This window comes from Ctenopharyngodon idella, chromosome 16 (genome assembly GCF_019924925.1).
Source record: "Ctenopharyngodon idella isolate HZGC_01 chromosome 16, HZGC01, whole genome shotgun sequence".
Taxonomy (NCBI): Eukaryota; Metazoa; Chordata; class Actinopteri; order Cypriniformes; family Xenocyprididae; genus Ctenopharyngodon; species Ctenopharyngodon idella.
The window spans coordinates 25,432,501-25,452,904 of NC_067235.1; the positions used below are offsets into that span (position 1 = coordinate 25,432,501).

General features: G+C 35.4%; 3 protein-coding genes across 8 annotated transcripts in view; 1 reads left to right on the plus strand and 2 right to left on the minus strand.

Moving 5' to 3' along the window:
• tbc1d31 (TBC1 domain family, member 31) overlaps window positions 1-2,211 on the minus strand; it is a 10,429-nt gene extending 8,218 nt beyond the window's left edge. For 2 of the 3 annotated variants that reach the window (XM_051864348.1, XM_051864347.1), the window contains exons 1-7: window positions 1,867-2,209; window positions 1,642-1,788; window positions 1,441-1,556; window positions 1,182-1,360; window positions 607-758; window positions 367-526; window positions 1-48 (exon numbers count right to left, since the gene is read on the minus strand). The exon at window positions 1-48 is cut by the window's left edge and continues 153 nt beyond it. In XM_051864348.1, coding sequence (XP_051720308.1) covers window positions 1-48; window positions 367-526; window positions 607-758; window positions 1,182-1,360; window positions 1,441-1,556; window positions 1,642-1,788; window positions 1,867-1,949 — 885 coding nt within the window. In that variant the 5' untranslated portion in view covers window positions 1,950-2,209. Of the gene's footprint in view, window positions 49-366; window positions 527-606; window positions 759-1,181; window positions 1,361-1,440; window positions 1,557-1,641; window positions 1,789-1,866 lie in introns of all 3 variants that reach the window. The other variant, XM_051864349.1, reaches the window with a different exon arrangement.
• A 2,142-nt stretch (window positions 2,212-4,353) lies between these two features.
• Window positions 4,354-19,983, minus strand: fbxo32 (F-box protein 32). Of its 2 annotated transcripts, XM_051864367.1 has the most exons (12): window positions 19,695-19,983; window positions 18,934-19,043; window positions 18,800-18,849; window positions 18,618-18,710; window positions 16,176-16,269; window positions 15,326-15,510; window positions 14,901-15,083; window positions 13,826-13,969; window positions 11,297-13,706; window positions 11,063-11,129; window positions 4,499-4,762; window positions 4,354-4,404 (listed from the first exon to the last, which is right to left on the minus strand). In XM_051864367.1, the coding sequence occupies exons 1-9, from the start codon at window positions 19,814-19,816 to the stop codon at window positions 13,617-13,619; spliced, it is 1,071 nt and encodes a 356-aa protein (XP_051720327.1). In that variant the 5' UTR covers window positions 19,817-19,983; the 3' UTR covers window positions 4,354-4,404; window positions 4,499-4,762; window positions 11,063-11,129; window positions 11,297-13,616. The 2 variants fall into 2 exon arrangements, with proteins under 2 accessions (XP_051720327.1, XP_051720326.1); XM_051864366.1 differs by having other exon boundaries at window positions 11,063-13,706.
• Window positions 5,731-11,056, plus strand: prelid3a (PRELI domain containing 3A). 3 transcript variants are annotated; one of them, XM_051864378.1, is made up of 7 exons: window positions 5,731-6,221; window positions 6,879-7,245; window positions 8,526-8,615; window positions 8,746-8,816; window positions 8,984-9,086; window positions 9,513-9,588; window positions 9,909-11,056. In XM_051864378.1, exons 2-6 carry the CDS (start codon window positions 7,051-7,053, stop codon window positions 9,582-9,584), a joined length of 531 nt encoding a protein of 176 aa, XP_051720338.1. In that variant the 5' UTR covers window positions 5,731-6,221; window positions 6,879-7,050; the 3' UTR covers window positions 9,585-9,588; window positions 9,909-11,056. The 3 variants fall into 3 exon arrangements, with proteins under 3 accessions (XP_051720338.1, XP_051720337.1, XP_051720336.1); XM_051864376.1 differs by having other exon boundaries at window positions 5,753-6,221; window positions 7,077-7,245; XM_051864377.1 differs by having other exon boundaries at window positions 5,749-6,221; window positions 7,077-7,245; window positions 9,513-11,056.
• Window positions 19,984-20,404: the final 421 nt, after the last annotated feature.

The window sequence follows — 20,404 nt, forward strand, 5'->3', positions numbered from 1 at the left end:
AATGTTGATAAAGCGCATTACCCCATCTTGGCTCAAAACGCCCAGAGTCTGAGGACAGAACATTACAGTATGATTATTTCCACAACCTTATAAACTAGATCATAGAGGTGAACTTTTCAAGTTAAGTTCAGTTATTATTTTTCTCATTGCTGGGTAAGTGTTAGAAAAAAAAATAAGAACCTCGGTCTCCCGCCACAGTTTAATTAATGAATGGGAAGCACTGAAATCTATTTGTGGCGGTCAATGTTGATATTGTGGCGGGCCGCCACAAATAAATCAATGTATGGGAAACACTGCGTTTAGTAATAAAGTAAATTATAATGAATGACGTAGAAGCTTTTAAGGTTGCAGACTACTGAGCAGTACCTGGTTGGATCCGCCATCAAAACTATCCGCCAGGAAATCTAGATATCGTACTGTCTTGACTTTTGGAGGCATCTGAATTACTCTCAAGAGCTGTCGACTGTCCAGACACCACAAGTGGACTAAGTTGGAGCGTCCAGCAGCAGCAAATGTTTTCCCATCTCTACAAAGAAACAAAATGATTACATACAACACGGCAGTCTGTGCTTCACTAGTTTTAGGGTCTAAGTGTAACAGCCTTACTGTGTAACAGCATATGTCCTGTAGTGGATTCTGGGACCATCCTGTGGAACAGGCAACTGATACTTGCAAAAAAGAGTGTCGCTCTCCCAAGCAAAAATGGAGTCGTCACTAAAACAGCTGAGAATGGTGTTGCTGTGTGGGAGAAAGAAAACCTACAACAAACACACAGGAATAAGGGACTGATGCAGAGCTGTTACTATAAAATAATGCTTAAAGGGATAATTCACCCAAAAATGAAAATTCTGTCATCAAATTACTCACTATCATCAGATTCCAAGTCCATAAGACTTTCGTTTATCTTCAAAACACAAATGAAGATATTTTTAATGAAACCTGAGAGGTTTCTGTCCCTCCATTGAAAGTCTGTTCAACCCAAAACTCTGATGCTTCATAAAAAGATCGTAAAAGATCTATATAAATTGAACGTTATATATATATCACATATTAATCAGCGAACATACATAGAGCATTCAAATAGAGTAAATGGAAGCTTAATGGTTCTCACGCATCAAGCAAGCATGCTTTTTAATTTTTGGGTGAACTAACACTTCAAGTACAGATAATTGATGTCTAACCTTTTGTATGCCAACTGACTGACGAACATTAAGCTTCCTTTTTCTCTGGAAGGTGTCAAGGTTCCAGAGCTGAGCGGTATCAGAAGAAGTGCTGATGGCGTAGCTGCCTGAACTGTGGATAGACAAGGAAGAAACGGCACCCTCGTGACCCCGCATCCAGCTCACTAGCTGTCTGGTGTCTGGAAACAGTAGATTATGCTTGTTAGAAGAACGGTTCAACATTTGCAGTTCTATGTGACAAAATTATAATATGTCTTACCTTTGTCAAAGCACTTAATGGAGTAATCAGCAAGAGCAACCAGGTACTCTGTGGTTCTTCTCAAGTTGAAAGCTAAAGCAGTACATGCTTGGCCTGTTTTCTGGACCAGCTTGAATCTGCCAAAGATGACGTAAGAGACTTAGGAAAGTCTTATGATACATAAACAGAACAGAACACTTACAGGGAAAATATATTCTATACCTGTTTCTGCTAATGTCAAACACATAAATATTGCCATGATGATCACCAGCAAGAAACGACTCTCCTGTGGTGTCGAAAGCCACTTGCAGGAATCGAACCGTCTTGGTTTGACGACCAGACGCGTTTCGGATTACAGTGGCCAAGACGCTGGAAAATGCATTAATGCATAAATGAATCTCTTTTTGTATAGAAAAGTTTGCTCCAAGCTGCTTATGTCAAACTTACCCATATTTTGTTGATGCTAATTTTCTGTGCCATATTTTCCCATCTTCTCTGGACCCAATATCTGTAACTTGCATGTTTAGCATCGACTGAGAGACTCTCCAACTACTCCAGCAAACAGCCTCCCGCCTCACACAGGCATCACAGCGGGAAATTCAATGACTGCAAAATATTTTCATAAATTTATTAATGACTGCCTGTCATACTCGTTATTGAACCTTAATCTCATATCGAGATTGACAGTAATAATGTCAAAAAAACGGTTAAGCCAGTATGTGTTTGAGAATCGAAATAAAGAACCAAGCAAGACGCGTTTCAGTTAGAGGAAGTGACGCATGTAAACACTTGTTGGCATTATGGGTATTGAAGTCGTTTTAAGGAAATGTCACGTGACCTTACGTGATGAACAAAATAAAAGTATATATATATATATATATATATATATATATATATATATATATATATACTCATTTATTTATTTAATTAAATCAAAATGTTATAAATCTGAGCAATTGCCTGGATTATCAAAAATCTGATTTAGTAATGCATATTATAATTTTATATTTTGCAATGGTAATTTGAAATACAGAATATCTATAAAATACACATTTCTAAATAAATGTACTGTAAAATTAAATAAGGTCTGCACTCTAAATAATTATCCTTTTTACAATATTTATTTAATTCATAGCAGTCTGTGATTTTTTTCCCTGCTGCAATTTAAGTAAATATCTTTAAAAGACATTTATTTAGAGTGCATTTACCTTCATTAATTCTGAAAACAATCACAGAAGTCTTTCAGACAACATGTCTGCAATTTCTTTACCCTGCAATGAATTAAATATATCTTAAGAAGGGCTTTTTGTAATAGATATTTTGGTCTTGACACCTAAATCAGTTGGGAAACTGTGGTAATTGCTTTATTTCAAATACATTTATTTCAAAATTTTACTCCAAAATCATATATGTGTCAGCTACATGCCTTCTTCATATAAACTGCCTATGTACAGTGCCTCAGACTTTATCACCTAGTAACATAAATAAAATCATTAGCAATTCCCACAAGAAAAATCCACCAGAACTACAGGAATACACTGAGAAGTTATTACAGAATAACAATTGAAACATCAGGAGAACATCCATCATAATGTCAACAGATTTTTAGTTAACAAATGAATAAAAAGCTTATAAAAAAGACTGCAAAATACTAAAATGTCAGTCAACATATTTATTTTTAAACATTTCTGTTGAACAAATAAATATTAATATACCCATTAAAACATGAGAAACAGTCAGTAGCAGTCATATTCAGTAGCAATCAAGGCAGCATCAAATATAATGGCCACTTCAAGGCACACCGGTTTAGAAAAATCCATGATAAAGGATAACACATCAGTGCATTTGGCAGCACCAGATGAGCCCCTGAGCATTGGTCAATTGAAAGCATGTATTATGCTTTCAGTGTACAATCATAGGTCAGGCTGAGTAAGCGCCACGAGGGGGCCTAGCCCGGCCACCCCCATCCACCCACTGGGTCTTCCCTCCTGCTCGCTATTTCACATCTTTTAACCGATCACATCAGGCTCAGCCTCTGTATCCTCCTCAACGTCCGAGTTCAAACACTCACTGACGGTCATACTGTTGTGATCCCCTATAATGACATACTCTATGTTGGATCTCTCCATGTGTATGCTGTTGCCACTTATTGTGTCCTGCACTGGGATCAGTTCATCATGGCTCTGAGCGTCTCCCATTTCATCCACTGTTTGTAAAAAAAAAAAAAAAGAAAGAAAATAAATTAAATTCAAATCACAAATTCACCAAAAAAGTCATTCTCATAACTTTGTTTAAAAAACAAAACTAAATAAAAACATGATAAACGTACATTGTATTAAAATTAAAAAAGCTAAATATAAAAATAACTGTATTAAAAGTTTTATTTAGGTTATGATGTACAATTCCATTTAACATAAATGTATAAAAAAACAATAAACTGTAAGATATAATGTGTATAACGCTAGAAGAACTTGACCTATATTTCCTGCTGTAGAGCTCTTACCATTGATTGCATCATTCTGAGCAAGCAAAGAATGCTGGTCACAGGTAATGCATTGTCTATTGTTGTTCCCAATAATGCAGTTGGTCAGGGAAGAGTTTTGTATGTTTATAATACAAGGTTTAAATTGCACTTTTTCTGTTAAAGAGAAGACAAAAAACAAAAGACATTAATATGAGCAACAACACGACACAGTGCATCAAAGGGATGTGGGACAGCAAAACAAAACGCTTACTCATTCGCACTTTCGAGAAGTGTGTGGTTTTCCATTGCAATACCTTTTATACTAAGTGTGTGATGTAATCAAACATAAACAACAACAACAGGAAGTAAGGTGATCAAACTACTGAACAGGAACTGCTAAATAATTTAATAGAAAAACAGTCTATGACAAGGTACATCACCAGTGAGGCAAAACATTCAAAAATATCTACCTGAGAAAGGAATTTCCTCTATATGTTGATGGTCCTCAAGACTAAATTGTGCTGCATGACAAGAAGTGAAAGAAAAAGAAAGAATGAATAAACAATTCAGACATTGGCATAGATCTATTTCAAGAAATTTGATAGATTGTCCAACCTGGATGTCCTGTAACATTCTCATACAATCCCGGATCACAAATTCCGAGGCATCTGAGGAATGAGTCGCATGCACTTTGACCTTTTTTAATGACAATCTGCATCATCTTGGAGGCTTTCTGCACGTCCGTGGCCTGCGATGTGATAACCTGTGATTCATACGCCGTGATTGTACGGGATCGGTACAAGTAGTTGGACATCTTTTGAACTAAAATCCCAGTCATACACTTACTGAGAAAGCCCAAATATTGTTTTAATTGTTTATCTGTTGAGAAAGAGAACGAGAGAAAATTGTTTAAATCACAGGAAGCTTCAAAAACAACAGAAATAATGTAATACGCCCAATAAATTGCATGCATACACTCTTAAAAATAAAGGTTGCTAAACTTGTTTTTCACAGCGATGCCACAAAAGAACCAATTTTGGTCCCTCAAAGAACCTGTCAGAGAACCATTTTATTTTCTCAGTGTGAAGAGCATTTTGAAAATCAAAAAACCCTTTTCCACAATAAAGAACCATTTGTGCAATGGAAAAGTTCCAAGGATGTTCTTTATGGAACCACAGATGCCAGTAAAGAACCTTTAAGCTATTAAAAAGTTCGACTTCAGCTAAAGTTGGACAAATAAGTTAAATACTTATTTGCTTTGAACTTAACATGTTAGATAAAGTGTAACAGTAATTTTCATGTTCATAAAAGATTAAAAGATCATGTTCATACTTCTGTTCATAAAAAAAAGTTGCTTTAAATGTTTTTTGTAGTATTTTAAACTGCATCATAAATATTTGATAAAAACAAATTCGGAATAAACTGAAATTACATATTTGAAGCGTTTACATTTAGAGTTGTATCATTACTAAAAAACAACAGGTTGAGAGTAAACATTTTTTTTTATCTGTGCATATAGTTATAACTGTTAAACTTTTGCATTGTTTACAGCTGACAAATAGCTATAGTGATTTGTTGCGCTTAGTCGTAATATTCTTTACACTTTTCCTAAATCATACAAAAACATAGGCCTAAGTGACAGAACAAGATGCGGGCTATAAACTTACCAGGGGATATAACAACCGTGCTCTCCATCTATTAGTAATAACAAATAATGCTAAGTATCATAAGGTAAAGTGGTTCTGAAGGCATGTGAAAACGAAACTGCAGCTGTCTTTGATATACGTAGGTGTAAATGCGCATGCGCGTTACGAATGTAATTTCCAGACATGAATTTCCCCTCGTGTGTCATTCTGGTTAACCACAGATTTTAATGTCATGCGAACAACAACAGCAACATACAAGACAAAAGTTGTAATTTTTTAAATGTGTTCACTGAAAGCAATTTAGCGGCACTAATACACTGCATGTATTTTTCAATCAAATGAAAAGAATAAGAGAGTCAATAATCTAGCCTAGTTTAATTTGCGACTAATATAACCGAGTGTTTAAATGAACCACGTTATTTATCAAACATAAAGTCACTTTTGCACGTTTGTAGCGCAACAGTGATGTACATCAAGTCGTCTACAAGCGTCACAAAGCTTGATCTCTATTGGTAGTTGCTGTTATAACAGGGAGGTTCCGCTGCACTTGATTATGAGGGTCATCTCAAAGCCGGTATAATGGGAGCTGAGCGTGAAAATATGAATATATGAGATCTACAGTCCACCGTCGTTTGGAAGCACATTCAAATTGTCGTAAAAATGAAGATTTGGAGCACGGAGCACATATTCAGGTAAAGAATTTGCGTTTGGGACGAATGCAGCGCTCGCATGCACAGATTCCAGCATCCTCTCTGTCATGATTTGCATCCCGATTCCCTTTAGTGCAGCTGGGATCGGCTTACAGAGTAGCTCTCGGTTTGGACATTTCTCGATATGTAGCTTTTAAGCACTTTATTCTTGCGCATAACACAAATCTGAGCATTAGTTGCTAATATTCATTCATTTGGGCCTAGTGGTCTATTACAATGATGCGCATTGTCGTTACTCCACACTGTTTCTCATCACGCCTGTTACTAACAAAACTCATAAATGTAGTTACATATTTTTTATTTGTGAAAATGAAATTTTCCTCTCTAAATTTCAAATATTGACTGTTGGTATATTTCCCTGTCGAACTGGTGTGTTTGTTGGATTTAGATTTAAAAAACAAAACAGCTGAGGAGAACATCTTAAATGAGCTAAGACCATCTTAAACCAGCTAAAACCACCAAACTAAAGTCTTTTTTTTTCCTCAGCAGGATTCATCACACCCTAAAACTGAATTGTGTAAACCAGTATATTTTCTAGTTTATCTTTTTTTTTTTTTTTTTTTTTTAACGCAGCCATTAGTTTCACTCCAAAATGATTCATTATGAGGAAATTAATCTCAAACAAACCTTTATTTTCAGATCCCATCCTCTCTTGTTATGGATGTGATGCTCGTTGTTGATAATAGGATGGACTACACTGGCAAAAAATTCTTCCTGCTTCATATTTAAGCTAAATTTACCTTGAATGTGGTTTGCATATGAGATCAGTCAGTACAGTGACGTTCCTCTTAAGCCACTGTAAGCTACTGTTATGAGTTTTTGTCTGTATTCATACAGCTACCCATGGGAGACTGTGATCAAAGCAGCAATGAGGAAGTACCCCAATCCAATGAACCCTAGTGTTGTTGGAGTGGACGTTCTTGATAGGAACTTGGACACACATGGACGTCTACACAGTCATCGGCTCCTCAGCACAGAGTGGGGTCTTCCAGGGATTGTCAGAGCGGTTAGATGATATGCTTCACAGTGCTAAATGTATTACATGTCTATTGGGTTATGTGGACATAAAATATGTTGTTAAAGATGATAAAAATGTGAAAACTGTTGAAGCTCCTTGTATTGTATATATTTACATATATTACACCTCAAATGTTTATATTTTACATCTTATATTTTACATCTAAAACATGCAATTAAAGGTACACTATGTAACTTTTGGCCCTCTATATAGCGGTTAAAAAAACAAAACTGCATGCATTTTGCAGGAGAATGTTGTTTTGGTTGTGCTTTGGCTCTGTGCGACTGCGGATGAATATTGTTATCCTACTGCTCATAAAATATTAAATACTAGGCTTAAGGGATATAGCCAGTTTAGAGGGAAAGGATCTCAAGCTGATTAGCTGAAGACGTTACTGTAGCTATACTCTTCAATAGACAAGGTATTTCCTTGAAAATAAATTCCAGCAACAACCCATAATGAAATGACCCTTCACAATAGAAAATGCTTTACAATGAACTCTGTTCGAGAGCTTCAAATGACAATTAGTCTGTTCAATAAAATACCTTACTCACCTGTTGAGTAATAAAAACACCATCTCCCGATCTAAAATATAAACACTTATAATAAATAGGCTTACCATAGTGAATTAAGGTAAGACTAAAACACATTTTGGAAGGATCAATGATGGATTGACTGAATTTTGTTAATTTTGAACAAAAAAAGTTACAAAGTGTACTTTTAAAACATATAATATATATATATATATATATATAATCAGTTTAGCATTATGAAACTGTTTTGTATATAACAGTGGTTCCCAAATTTTTTGACTTCAAGGCCATCCATTGTCCACAACAGTATTTGAAGACTCCAAGAGTTTTCCAGTTGTTTGTGATTTACTAAATAAAGATTAAGGATAAAGACTTTTACTTACAATTTCTGCCTGATAAAATATTTTAGTGCTTGGCATAACTAGAAAATGCATATTCATTATAAAAATGCCCATGGAGTTATAAGATATTTATTAATTTACATTATTTATTCCTGAAATTACACTTCTAAAAGTAGGCTGCCTCATATATCCAGGGTTTTTAAGATCATAGGATCCCTGGTTTTTCAAATACATATATAAAAAAATGTTGCTTAGGGGGTGAATTGAAATAAGAAATATGTAGATTTTAATTGTTTTGGCTTATTTCAAATAATTTTACGTAATCCTGTAAGTTTGCTGAGGCTCCCAGATTGAGAACCACTGCTTTATAAAGATCTTAAATTTTTTTCCTTAGATTTTAGGGACAAATCGAACCACCACGTATGTACAAGAACATTCCATTGTGGACCCAGAAGAAAAAAATATGGAGCTCTGCTCAACAAACGTGAGTCTCTGTTTACCATTTAGAGAAAAACAAATCTAATCAGATTTTTTATTAATAGAAAGTGTCTTTATCTATAAGGCATGGAATCTTCATTTTAAGCTGTACTAAAGAAATTCCTTTTCTCCTTCAGATAACCCTAACAAATTTAATATCTGTCGATGAAAGGCTTGTCTACAGGCCTCATCCAGAAAATCCAGAGATGTAAGTAAATTCAGTCACGATCATATTTTACTTAATTGTTGTTTTTGTCAATTGTAATATCTGCATATCTATGCACATAAATGTGAACCATACAAATAGATAGTAATCTAAAAATCTGTTAAAACAAACTGTTAACAAGATTTTCTGAGCTTGCTTTATTTTTGCAGCACTGTATTAACACAAGAGGCGATCATCACGGTGAAGGGGGTCAGTTTGAGCAGCTACCTTGAGGGACTGATGGCTCTATCCATGTCAGCTAATGCAAGAAAGGTTGTACAATATAATGAAAAATAATAATTTGACCAAATATCCATGGAATGTCCCTCTCAACATTATGCTGTGTCATGTGTTACGAATCCTTGATCAAAGTTTGCTATTCTCTGCATAAATGGGAACTTATTAGTTCCTATTTTCCTGGTGACACAATCAAAGAAGGTCCAAAAATAAGCAACTTAAAAGCACAAGTAATGTGGTTTGTCCTTATCTAGCAAACCCTGTTGTTTTTTGTGGATGTTTTTTTTCTTAATAAAAAAGAAGTGAAGTAGTTTCATTCATAGTTCCATTAATAGTTTCATGTATTTGGCAAACAATGAAAAACTGCTTGAGATTATTTTATATAGCATACATGAGGTATAATAAGCATTATATATGCCTCTAAATAAAGTATGAACCTGATAAGCTCTATTTTTGTCATAGGGATGGGACGCCATTGAATGGATCATTCAAAACTCTGAAAGGGAAAATGTTCCTTTGTGTGACCTGTGTTGAACAGGTAATGTTTCGCGTAGCACCTGTTTTTGGATGGTACAAACCAGACATGACATGTTTTATCATATGCATTGGTACTAAAGGCTATTTAATAACTTGTTTAATAAGCAGGTGAGGCTACATGTTTGTAATATACATACATATTTATTTACATTATTTATTATTTTTCATACTGAGGCATAGATAAGCCATAAATGTTTTAAAATTATACATAATTTATTTATTTAATGTCTGTTTCATGATGAGGCGAGTTGAAGCATAATTGTATATAATATACATATACTTTATTTATTTATTTTATGTTAGTTTCATTTGCGTTTTCAGAGCCCATGAATGAACTTTCACCAGCTCTGAAACCACATCTGGCCTGCCTGACTTTGCCCCACCTCACTTTGTGTTGATGTTTGTACACAAAGGTAGTCAAATGTGCTCATTTATGCACATAAAATTGCACTATTACAGACAGAACTGTATGGAGTTTTGAATGTCGCTACATAATATGAATGCACTGCACTGACTACCTCTTGTTTTAGAGTTCTTTTAATGCCATAACAGGAGTATGAACTGGATGTTCAGTTGTAATTAAGAACCTTAAATTTCAGAATATTTAGAAAGTGAATGACATTTTTGGCGTGTTCTTAATTTTTTTTTTTTTTTTATCATGTGATTAAGGGGGATATCAGTTAATTTAGTTGTTTGCTTCAGAAAGTTTGCATGGGTTGTCCTAGAGTGTAATTAATCTGTAAAGTCTAAGCTAAATCTTGTAGGATAGGTACTATAACTTATCAAAAGTCATTTTGTAATGTTTACTCTAAAAAAAGTTGTATATTTAAAAGACGTTTATGTTGCTTCATAATTAAGACATTGTGAACATATTGTCAACCCATTTGGGAGGCTTTTAATTTATTTAATGATATGAACAAATGCTCATTTATGGTTCATGTTAAAAAATAATTTATTTTTATTATTTTATTCTTATAATACTTCTGTGGTTCAATACAAAGAGCATGTTTGCTTTATTTTGTTTATGTTTAGTAAATTATTAACTGTATATTTTCTTTAACAGTTCAGTGTAACAAATTCAACATAATTTTAAAAAAATGTTTGATATTTAAAAACAATGCTTATCAAAGTATACCAACAGTCGTTAAGGTCTTATGGAGCCACCTATTGGCGAGACAGTTGAAAAAAAATTAAGAAAAACTTTTTTTTAAAATGTTACTTAGATTGCAGAAGACAGCGAACATATTTTTTGGTTTATTTTTTCTTTTCTTTTTTTGTTTGTCCTACCATTTTTCCATTTTTATTTTACTTGACAAGACTGCCTTGTTATTGTATAATTTTGACCTCTTTAAATATTTCTTTAAATATATTGTTTTCTATTTATTCTAATGAAATTATCATCAGTGTCACTGTTAACAAACAATTATTTTCACTAGTCATAGAGATACAGGCCATAAGAAAATGAAATGACCTACTTGACATTGCGTAAAACTCCTCCGCTGGAAAAAAACATGTCAGCCTTTCTTCCCCAATGATGAAACACTGCCCAAGCAGAAGTAAACAATCTTAAAGGTTTGTAATCGAGTCATCTAGAAATCCCAGATGAGTTTCAGGAATCTATTTTTAATGTTTTCAGCAATGATTTTGTTAAAGAGAAAGTTAATTAAAGGGTTAGTTCACTCAAAAATGAAAATTCTGTCATTACTTACTCAGCCTCGTCGTCCCAAACCCGTACGAATTTCGTTCACTTTATTTACAAAATATGAATCTCCAACGCACGTTCATGAGAGTATCACGACGCACGTGTGTTGGTGTTGTGTTGAAGCGAGAGCAGACCCGAATGTGCGAGAGCACAACACACATGCGCGAGAGCAGACATTGATGAGTGAACGCGCGACGGAGGTTAATATTCTGTAAATAAAGTGCTAAAATATGTATTTTTTCCAATGCTATCTCACAAGAAATTCGTATGTATTTTACGAGGTGGCTAATTTGTACGACGCCACTCGTACGAATTCATATGATTTGTCTAAACCCCAGTGAAGGGTAGGTTTAGGGGCGGGGTTAGGGGTAGGTCATTCATACGAATTTGCCAACTCGTAAAATACGTACAATTTCGCAAAAAATGTACGAATTCGTACGAATTAGCCACCTCATAAAATACGTACGAATTGCTGCGAGATCAGGTTGTTTTTTCCCGCAAACACAGCACTCGCATTGCTTCTTAAAATTGAGGTTAAACCACTGGAGTCACATGGATTACTTTAATGATATCACTACCTTTCTGGGGCTTGAAAGTGGTAGTTGCGTAGGCTGTCAATGAAGGGACATAAAGCTCTTAGATTTCATTAAAAAAATCTGCATTTGTTTTCTGAAGATGAACGAATATCTTACGGGTTTGGAACGACATGAGGGTGAGTAATTAATGACAGAATTTTCATTTTTTCAGAAAGTCTACACAGACTTCATAAGTGGTGCATATAGTTTTCTCATTTAATTTTAAAGCATGTTTTTTTTTTTGTTAAGGGGCAAATGAGTCATGCATAATATACTAATAAAGTATCATAAATGCCATTTGTTCTTTTAATCCTACCCCAAACCCTGTTTTTTTTTAAAAAAAATTCTGTGTGGAGGATCTGGAATTTATTGCTTTTCAAGAAATAAAACAATTTTAGAAAATTTCAATTTTTGTATTTTAATGCTAGATTTTCTGTGATGTATATTTATTTGAATACACAAAATATGCACAGTGGATACAGATTCCATGAGTTAAGGGTTAGTATTTGTTAATTATGCCGTTTACTGCTGATAATGTCTTGTTACAGTCTTGTAACTATGCTGCATAAAATTGGTTGATATTTATATGATCCATAGGAGAGCACAATATATCATGAGATTTTAATGTCAAAATATGAATGCATAATTCAACAACAAAGCTAATCAAAAAAATATTTATAAATTTTTGGTGCAGATTTAGTACTTTGTGCATGTGATGCGGTCATTGTTGCTTTAAGTAAATTCGAGAACACAATATTACAAATATTTGTAGACCACATCTATGGTTTAACAAAACCAGTCACCACTAGAAAAAAAACACTTGTACACAAGATGGCACTAAAAATCTTGCAAGGCAATGATAGATGTGGTTGTGGTTTATTTCATCAACTTGGACTTGTTTGTGTGTGTGTACATAGGCTAGATATACATATATATATTTTATCTTCCAAAACCCAAAATAATATAGTAAACAGAAAAAATAAACCATGCAAGAGTTGATGAATTATTGTAAATCTATACAAATATTTTATTCATCGATTCACATATAAATCTGAATACCATTCAGAAGTTTTATTCGGAAAGAACCATCTGCAAATGAAAGACAAACATCTTTTGAAGTTGCTTTTGACCACTCACAATAAGGCACCTTGGATGAGTTTATGCTTCACAACAGCTTACAACATAATCATGTATTTATTGTTTCGAAAAACAAGCATGTTTAAATCGCAAACCACTGAAAATATCAAATGTATAAAAGTGGAAAAAAAATTACTTAGAAAAAAAGTATTGCACACCAGTGTTAAGGCCATTTTGGTAAACATTCCCATTACATGCACTCGCTAAAGCACCAATATGCTATCTGAAACTCAAATGTTTGTGTTGCCAAAACTCAAACCTATATTACATTCACAGAAGAAACCAGGGCATCCTGACAGCACAAGGGCAACTTTTTATGCAGTTAGGATCATTTTAAATATCCTTTTTCTAACCTTTAATGTAACTTTGAGTAAACAAGATCCATGCTAAATAAATATAAATAAATCCTTTTTAAATAAATGGAGCATATTTTCCGCCAAAACAGCTTTTTAGTTTCTCATCTCGCATATTTCTCGAGTACATTCAGTTTCTAAACTTCTCCACAAAACATTATGACACTTGCTTCTAATGCCACCCCATCTTTTCCCTGCCTCAAGTCATCCAGGAATCCTTTGCACTATTGACACTATGTACATGGCAGCAATGCAGCGCCCCCTAGAATTTGAAAAGGTTGATGAAACCCTGTGGAGAGACAGGCTTGCAGCAGCTCTCTGGGTTATTGGCAGTGCAAGGATGGTCTGTATCCTGAAGTGAACAAAAAAAAAAAAATCTGTTATTGCCATAAAATTACCATAAATGGAAAAAAAAAAGAGGTTAATGTATTTTCAAATAAAATGATTAAAGCTAGAAATAAATCTAGTCACCTTCCAGAACAGGATGTGGCAATGTGTGCAGAACTGTAACGTGTCAGTGTACTGTTCTTTGTGAGGGTAGCACCGGCACAACTTAAAGTACATCTTTTTCCATTCCAATTGTCCTTTATCTGACACTATTAGGCGCTTGCGGATCTGTGAAGAACACAGCATATTACTTAAACCAAATATAGTTTGTATGCCAAGTAATGGAATTCATTAGCAGATTTAAAGGGTTAGTTCACCCAAAAATAAAACTTCTGTCATCATTTACTCACCCTTATGTCATTCCAATCCCTTAAGACTTTCATTCATCTTCGGTACACAAATAAAGATATTTTAATGAAATCTGAGAGATTTCTGTAATTCCTTTGACAGTCCACACAACTACCACTTTGACGTTTCAAAAAGTTCATAAAGAGGTTGTAAAACTAATCCATATGAATCAAGCTGTTTAGTCAAAATTTTCTGAAGAGACACGATTGCTTTGTGATGAACAGATTGAATTTAGGCTTTTATTCACATATAAACATTCATCAATGCACACATCAGTTATGGTAAACGGAAGCTCAAGCATGATTGCTTGACGTACGAGAACGATTGAGGTTCATTCTCGTATGTTACGCAGCAAGTCTGAGTTTACACAAGAACCAATGAGTTTTGTTCTTACGCATCAAGCAAATACAGTTGAGCTTCTGTTTATGTTCGCTGATCAATATTTTTATGTGAATAAATGCCTAAATTCAATCTGTTCATCATATAAAGTGATCGAGTCTCTTCAGAAAATTTGGACTAAACCGCTCAATTCATATGGATTAGTTTTACGATCTCTTTATGAACTTTTTGAAGCGTCAAAGTGGTAGTTGTGTGGACTGTCAATGGAAGGACAGAAATCACTCAGATTTCATTTAAAATATCTTCATTTGTGTTTCGAAGATGAACAAAAGTCTTACGGGTTTGGAACAACATAAGGGTGAGTAATTGATAACAACTTTTTTATTTTTGGGTGAACTAACACTTTAAGGTCCAGTTGAATCTTGCATATTTATGTGACTGTTTATATCTTAGGCATGTGACAAACATGTACCTGTCTGTCTGCAAAGTGATACTGGCAGAGCTTCTTCCACAACAGCCGATCTTCTGTCAGCACACTTAGGTCAGGGCATACTTGACCCAGGCTAACCAGATCTCGTCCGTCTGAAAGACGGTGCATGATATTCAGTTGTAAGCTAGCCGGCAGATCAAGGAATGTCATCCCTGTGTTTGTAGGCTGGACAAATGAAAGAAGAAGAAAGTCTGTTTACCTTCATGATCTGAACAATCTCAAGGATTTGTTTGCTAGGTTAAACAATATAAAGTATGTTCTGTATGCCATTACACTTTTGTAGCTTTAAGTTATAGTTAAAAAATAAAAAATAAAAAAATAAATAAATAAAATTTTACCAGTGTTGTTATTGTTAACTAAAATGAAACACCATTTTTGTTTGCTATATCTGGAGCTTTTACACTCACCCTGTTGATCTGAATATTGTCAAGCTGCTGTTGCCACTGTAGTATGTTCTCCATGCGGTGCACCCAGATGTTGATGTTGCCCACCAGGACAGACTTGCCCATGTCCTGAACCAGACTGCACAACGACGCATATAGTGTCTGCAGCAGTTCTTTAATTGGTCGAACATTTTGCTGATCCTCAAGAACTGAGAAAGAGTACAAATGTTTAGTTAGTAACTAAAAGTTCAAGGACACACAACAACAAGGGTGCAACAGTGTTGACAGGATCTGGTGTGTGTTATACAGGATACTTTAATTTCATGCCAGATGCTTTCATAACACACATTTCAAAATAGAATACCTTTCAGTTAAGATTAAGGCATTACAAATACATTTATATCATAAACTGAAGAGTAAGGAAAGTGACAGGTAAATGAACAAAGTGGTTTGGGTATGACGTAGCCTACAAGTGAGCAATTTAGTTTCCCATAACAACCTGCACCTTTGTTTAGCTGAGATGACTTTTGGTTTACAATACGGTTGAGATTCCTGTTTGCTCTCTGAGGCTTGACGCTCTTTCCAGTGCAGGCAATTATGAAATTTCCATTCAGCTATGAGCTACTGGCCAAGCCCACCAAACTAATTTTGTTGTAAAAGATTGCAGACAACAGAATAAACAGCTATTCTGTTTATTCAGAATTTGCCTCGTTTTTATTTCTTATTAACCACAAGAGAATTCCGGTACAAGCCTTGGAGTAAATAATCAGAGACTTTGCAAACATGTAATGTAAACAGACATTGTTGATGTTTCACATTGGCTAATAGTTTTGCAAATGAGATGAAGACGTGAGATGCTAGCAAGAAAGCTTACCTTTCTGCACAACCCTTTCCAGAATGTTCATGTAGTTTTTCTGTGCCACTCCACTCAGCGAAGGCAGTTGGGACTTGGCGATCAGCTCCAGCAGCTGAAATGTTAGACATAAATTTGAGAGGTCAGACTAAGAGACTGTGTGTTCCAGCATTACTTACAGACTGTTATATTCCACTCTCTTCAGCCTTGGCAAAAACAAAGGGCTTAGAAATGGGACGCTCTCTCCCCTCACACATGCACACTGGATTGTGTCTGTTTCTGCAGTGTTGTTGTTTTGAAGTTCAGACAAAAGCAGGTAACCTTTCCTTCGAATGCTTCGATTGGACAAAGTGCTAGTTTTACTGTTTGTGCAGGTTATATGCATGCAATCAGTTTGACAAGAGTAGATTCCCAACACCAAGTTCATTTTCAAAAGTCAGGACAGCCAAGAGCAGATAGTGAGAGCAGAGTTGTGTTCTCAAAAGGCTGTTGGGTGGCATGACTGGCATGTAATATTAGCACAATCCACATCATGGAGCAACACTGACCTACACTCGACCCAGCAACATGTGAGCATTGTCCCTCTCCCCCCTCCCCTACAGCGAGCCCCTGATGAAAGATGCACTAAGTACCTTTATGTGGAGCATGACAGTTTGGGGGTATTTGAATATAATGTATTTTAAAATGTATTTCATTCCTGTGATGGCAAAGCAGCCATTACTCCAGTTTTCAGGGTCACATGATCCTTCAGAAATCATTCTAATATGCTGATTTGCTGCTCAAGAAACATTTCTTATTATTATCAATATTGAAAACAGTTGTGCTGCTTAATTTTTTTTTTTTTTTGGAAACCGGGATACATCTTTCAGGATTCTTTGATGAAAAAGAAGTTCAAAAGAAAGGCATTTTATTTGAAATATAAATCTTTTGTAACATTAAAAGTGTCTTTACTGTCACTTTTGAACTATTTAATGCATCCTTGCTGAATAAAAGTATTCATTTCTTTAAAAAAAAAAAAAAAAAAAAAAAAAAAAGGCACCTTAGGTTTTGAATGGTGTATAGTGGTGAATGGTGTATAAAAATGTCACAAAAAAAACCCCCTGACTTCTCATTAATAATATTATTTATGTAAATTTACAAGCTTAGTGTATTAAAATATACTGGAGAAAGACATGCAAAAGCTGTACTACGCAGTTATCATTATCAAAGGTAAATTAATTCCGATAAATGACACTATGATATTACGAGGCTATAGTGTTTTTTTAGTTGCATCCCAAATGATGCACGATACAGTATGTACTCTACCATTTGGTGTATGAATTTTATAAGGTTATTTTTGTCATTCAACATCAGAGTCTGTTAGCCCCTCCCCCTCTGCTACGTAATTAAAGCTGCGACAGTTGAGGGCATAAAGTGTCTAAGAGCATTAAGGTTAACTAAGAGCATCATCTGGGTATTTAAAGTGCACTCTTTCTATTTGGAATTGTCAGTGTGAACACACAACTCACACTATTTAGACTTCAAAACGGCATAGTGCACAAGTACATGAATTGGGACGCACTGTTTGTTTGTCATAAGTAGCCTCATAGATCTGTTTTTCCATCCCTCCTAAACCTGATCTCTGTAACTGAGCTCTAACGCAACACCAGCACAAGGCCAGACAACCAAGAGAGAGACTGCAAGATAAACCTGACACTACTGTGTCTCAATAGTCCCTGGAAATCTCTAGAAAAGTAAACGATACACACATGATGCACTGAAGTGAGTTTCTAGTGACGTTAGCTAAAAAGTTCAAGTAAACAACTTGATCCTGATCCTGTGTTTACCTGTTTTCTGAAGTGATTGCAAGGATTCATGACCCAATTTACCAGCACCTTAAGCTCGTCATAGCTGACTCTATACCACAGTGGAGTCAAGTGATCGGATCAGAATTCAGGGTCACAATGCAGACAGATAGAGAGAAGGGCCTGTGAGGGGGGAGTTAATGGCCACCTAAGTCACTTGACTTTCCGTTCCGGTTTCATAAGCTTTCTCAACCTCAGCTGTCTGTTAGGACACTGTGTGACAGTGACCTCAACGTCACACCAACCTGTGTTTATCTGCTCTTAACTGATGACCTTTGCTTTCATCAGTGGAACAAGTAAATCAAGACGAACGTCCAGTCATTAGTGACCTTATAGCAGAGGAGTAATGGCTAACTTGAACTTGAATTTAAGGGTCTTGTTTTTCCATTAAAAGAAACAGTTACAGCAAACACACACAGATACGTATACACAAGCACAAACATGGTCCCTGTGTATTTGCTATGAAACTGCCCCAGAGGCCCTCTTGTCTGGTGTGCGATGATAAGAATGAAGACAGAGGAAGATACCCAGAGCCCAAGACTTGTTAACCCTTTCTTCTTCAGTGACTGAGCCTAGCTATTGTCACTGTGTGCCCTGCCACAGACGGGCAGAAACTCACCCGTACGACATAATTGAATCGCCTGGTGTCTTTGATGGCACTGCAGAAATCCAAGCGATTAAATGCTTCTCCCAGAGTACAATATCCATGTCGCTGCGTGAGATGAAAGAGGAGTTAGTTTACTACTTATTCACACAGAAGCCTCTTCTATCATACTTCAGGAGATGATTACCAGGCCTTACCTCTTTGGTGCTTCCTTTGTGGACGTAAATCCATTTGTCTTTGTAAAAATCTGCAATGAAGAAATAAATCAAGGTTTTTGCAGTAACAGACTTGTTGCATTTCAAATTTCACAAAGATACGCAATGAGGCTTACAAGGAATCTTTGTGTTGTTGTTTAGCAAGTCCTTCTTTCTCTTCTTTGCAGCCACATCATAATTAATGCTGAGGATCAAATTCTCCTTGTCATGTTCTTCCTTGCAGTAGCTGAAAGAAGAGTGAAGTTGTCAACCCACATGCTTTGTCAAAGATATTTTTTCATAGTTTAGCACCATGATGCGGAATTATACAACATATGGTCACTATCAATATGCAAATATGTAGGCCCTAAACCCATTTCTTGTCTGTACCTACAACAACAGTTTTAAAAACAAGTAAATAGTTCCATCATATGACCTGTTGTATTAATAGAAAGGTGATTAACAGATGATGAGTAAACACAAAGGCATTTTATGTTTACAACAACTATTTACTGCAGTGCTATAATTAGCGCCGCATCTCCATAAATAACGTCACTTAAATTATTTATTTATACGCATTTTTTGTTAGTCTTTCTAAAATGTATTTACACACATCTTTAAATAAAATATTAAAGTATATAAAATACATTAAAAAATATTCATATAAAAATTCGTATAAAATAAACAAATAAATAATACATCTTAAGCCATGAACGAAAGTGGATCTGCTGTCAATCATTTCCCGCTGGATAAAAAAATACTTCTGTTTATCAATATGACGCAGACCTTGCGTCTGCAGAAAACTACGCCATTTGTTTTATGATGCTATTAGTGGTGGACAACGGAAAATATCAGGTCAAAGACTTAAAATGTAAAAGCCGAACCATTAAACACTGACCTCTTCCGTTCTGAAACATTGTTATTCGTCTCGTTTTCATCTTTGATCGTTTTTTTCCAGCCGTCCTCCGTTTTCACCCAGCTTTGACCAGGAGACCGCCAGTCTTGTCCAAGAAACGGCATTGTCAAGATATGAAAACCAGTGATTACGAAGGAAAACTTGGTAGTGTTAAACTTGAGAAGTTGTTAAAGTGATTTTCTCGCGTGTTGGCTGCTATGTTAAATAATGCTGTGAACGCGTCTCTGATGATAAAAGTGCGCAGCTGTATTTATATTGTCAGGAGGAGAATCCGGAAATGTTCCTGGTCCCGCCCCTTTTGGACCGCGTTCTCCAACACGTGGCTTTGTTTATCATCTTCCTTAATATTGCAAAACCTCACTAGAAACATAATCACACATAGAGTTCAGTACGCTGCTGGGTCATCTGTCCTCATGCGCTTATTAAATGTCAGACATACACAGTAAATGCCTAAGATTTCTTATTTTCTTGAGTTCATCTTGTGAAACAAACAAGAAAATGACTGTTAAAAAAAACTTCCAGACGTGAGCTAAACATAGAAAGCTGACTTCTCTGTTGATTTTCCCTGATGAGTAAGATCACAACGTTAACTGTAGTAGCTACCCTTACATATGCTTCATAAATTAAAGGAAATTGAGATTTTGTATCAAGAGGAGAAAATAATTAGTTAATGTATGTGAATGGCATTTCCT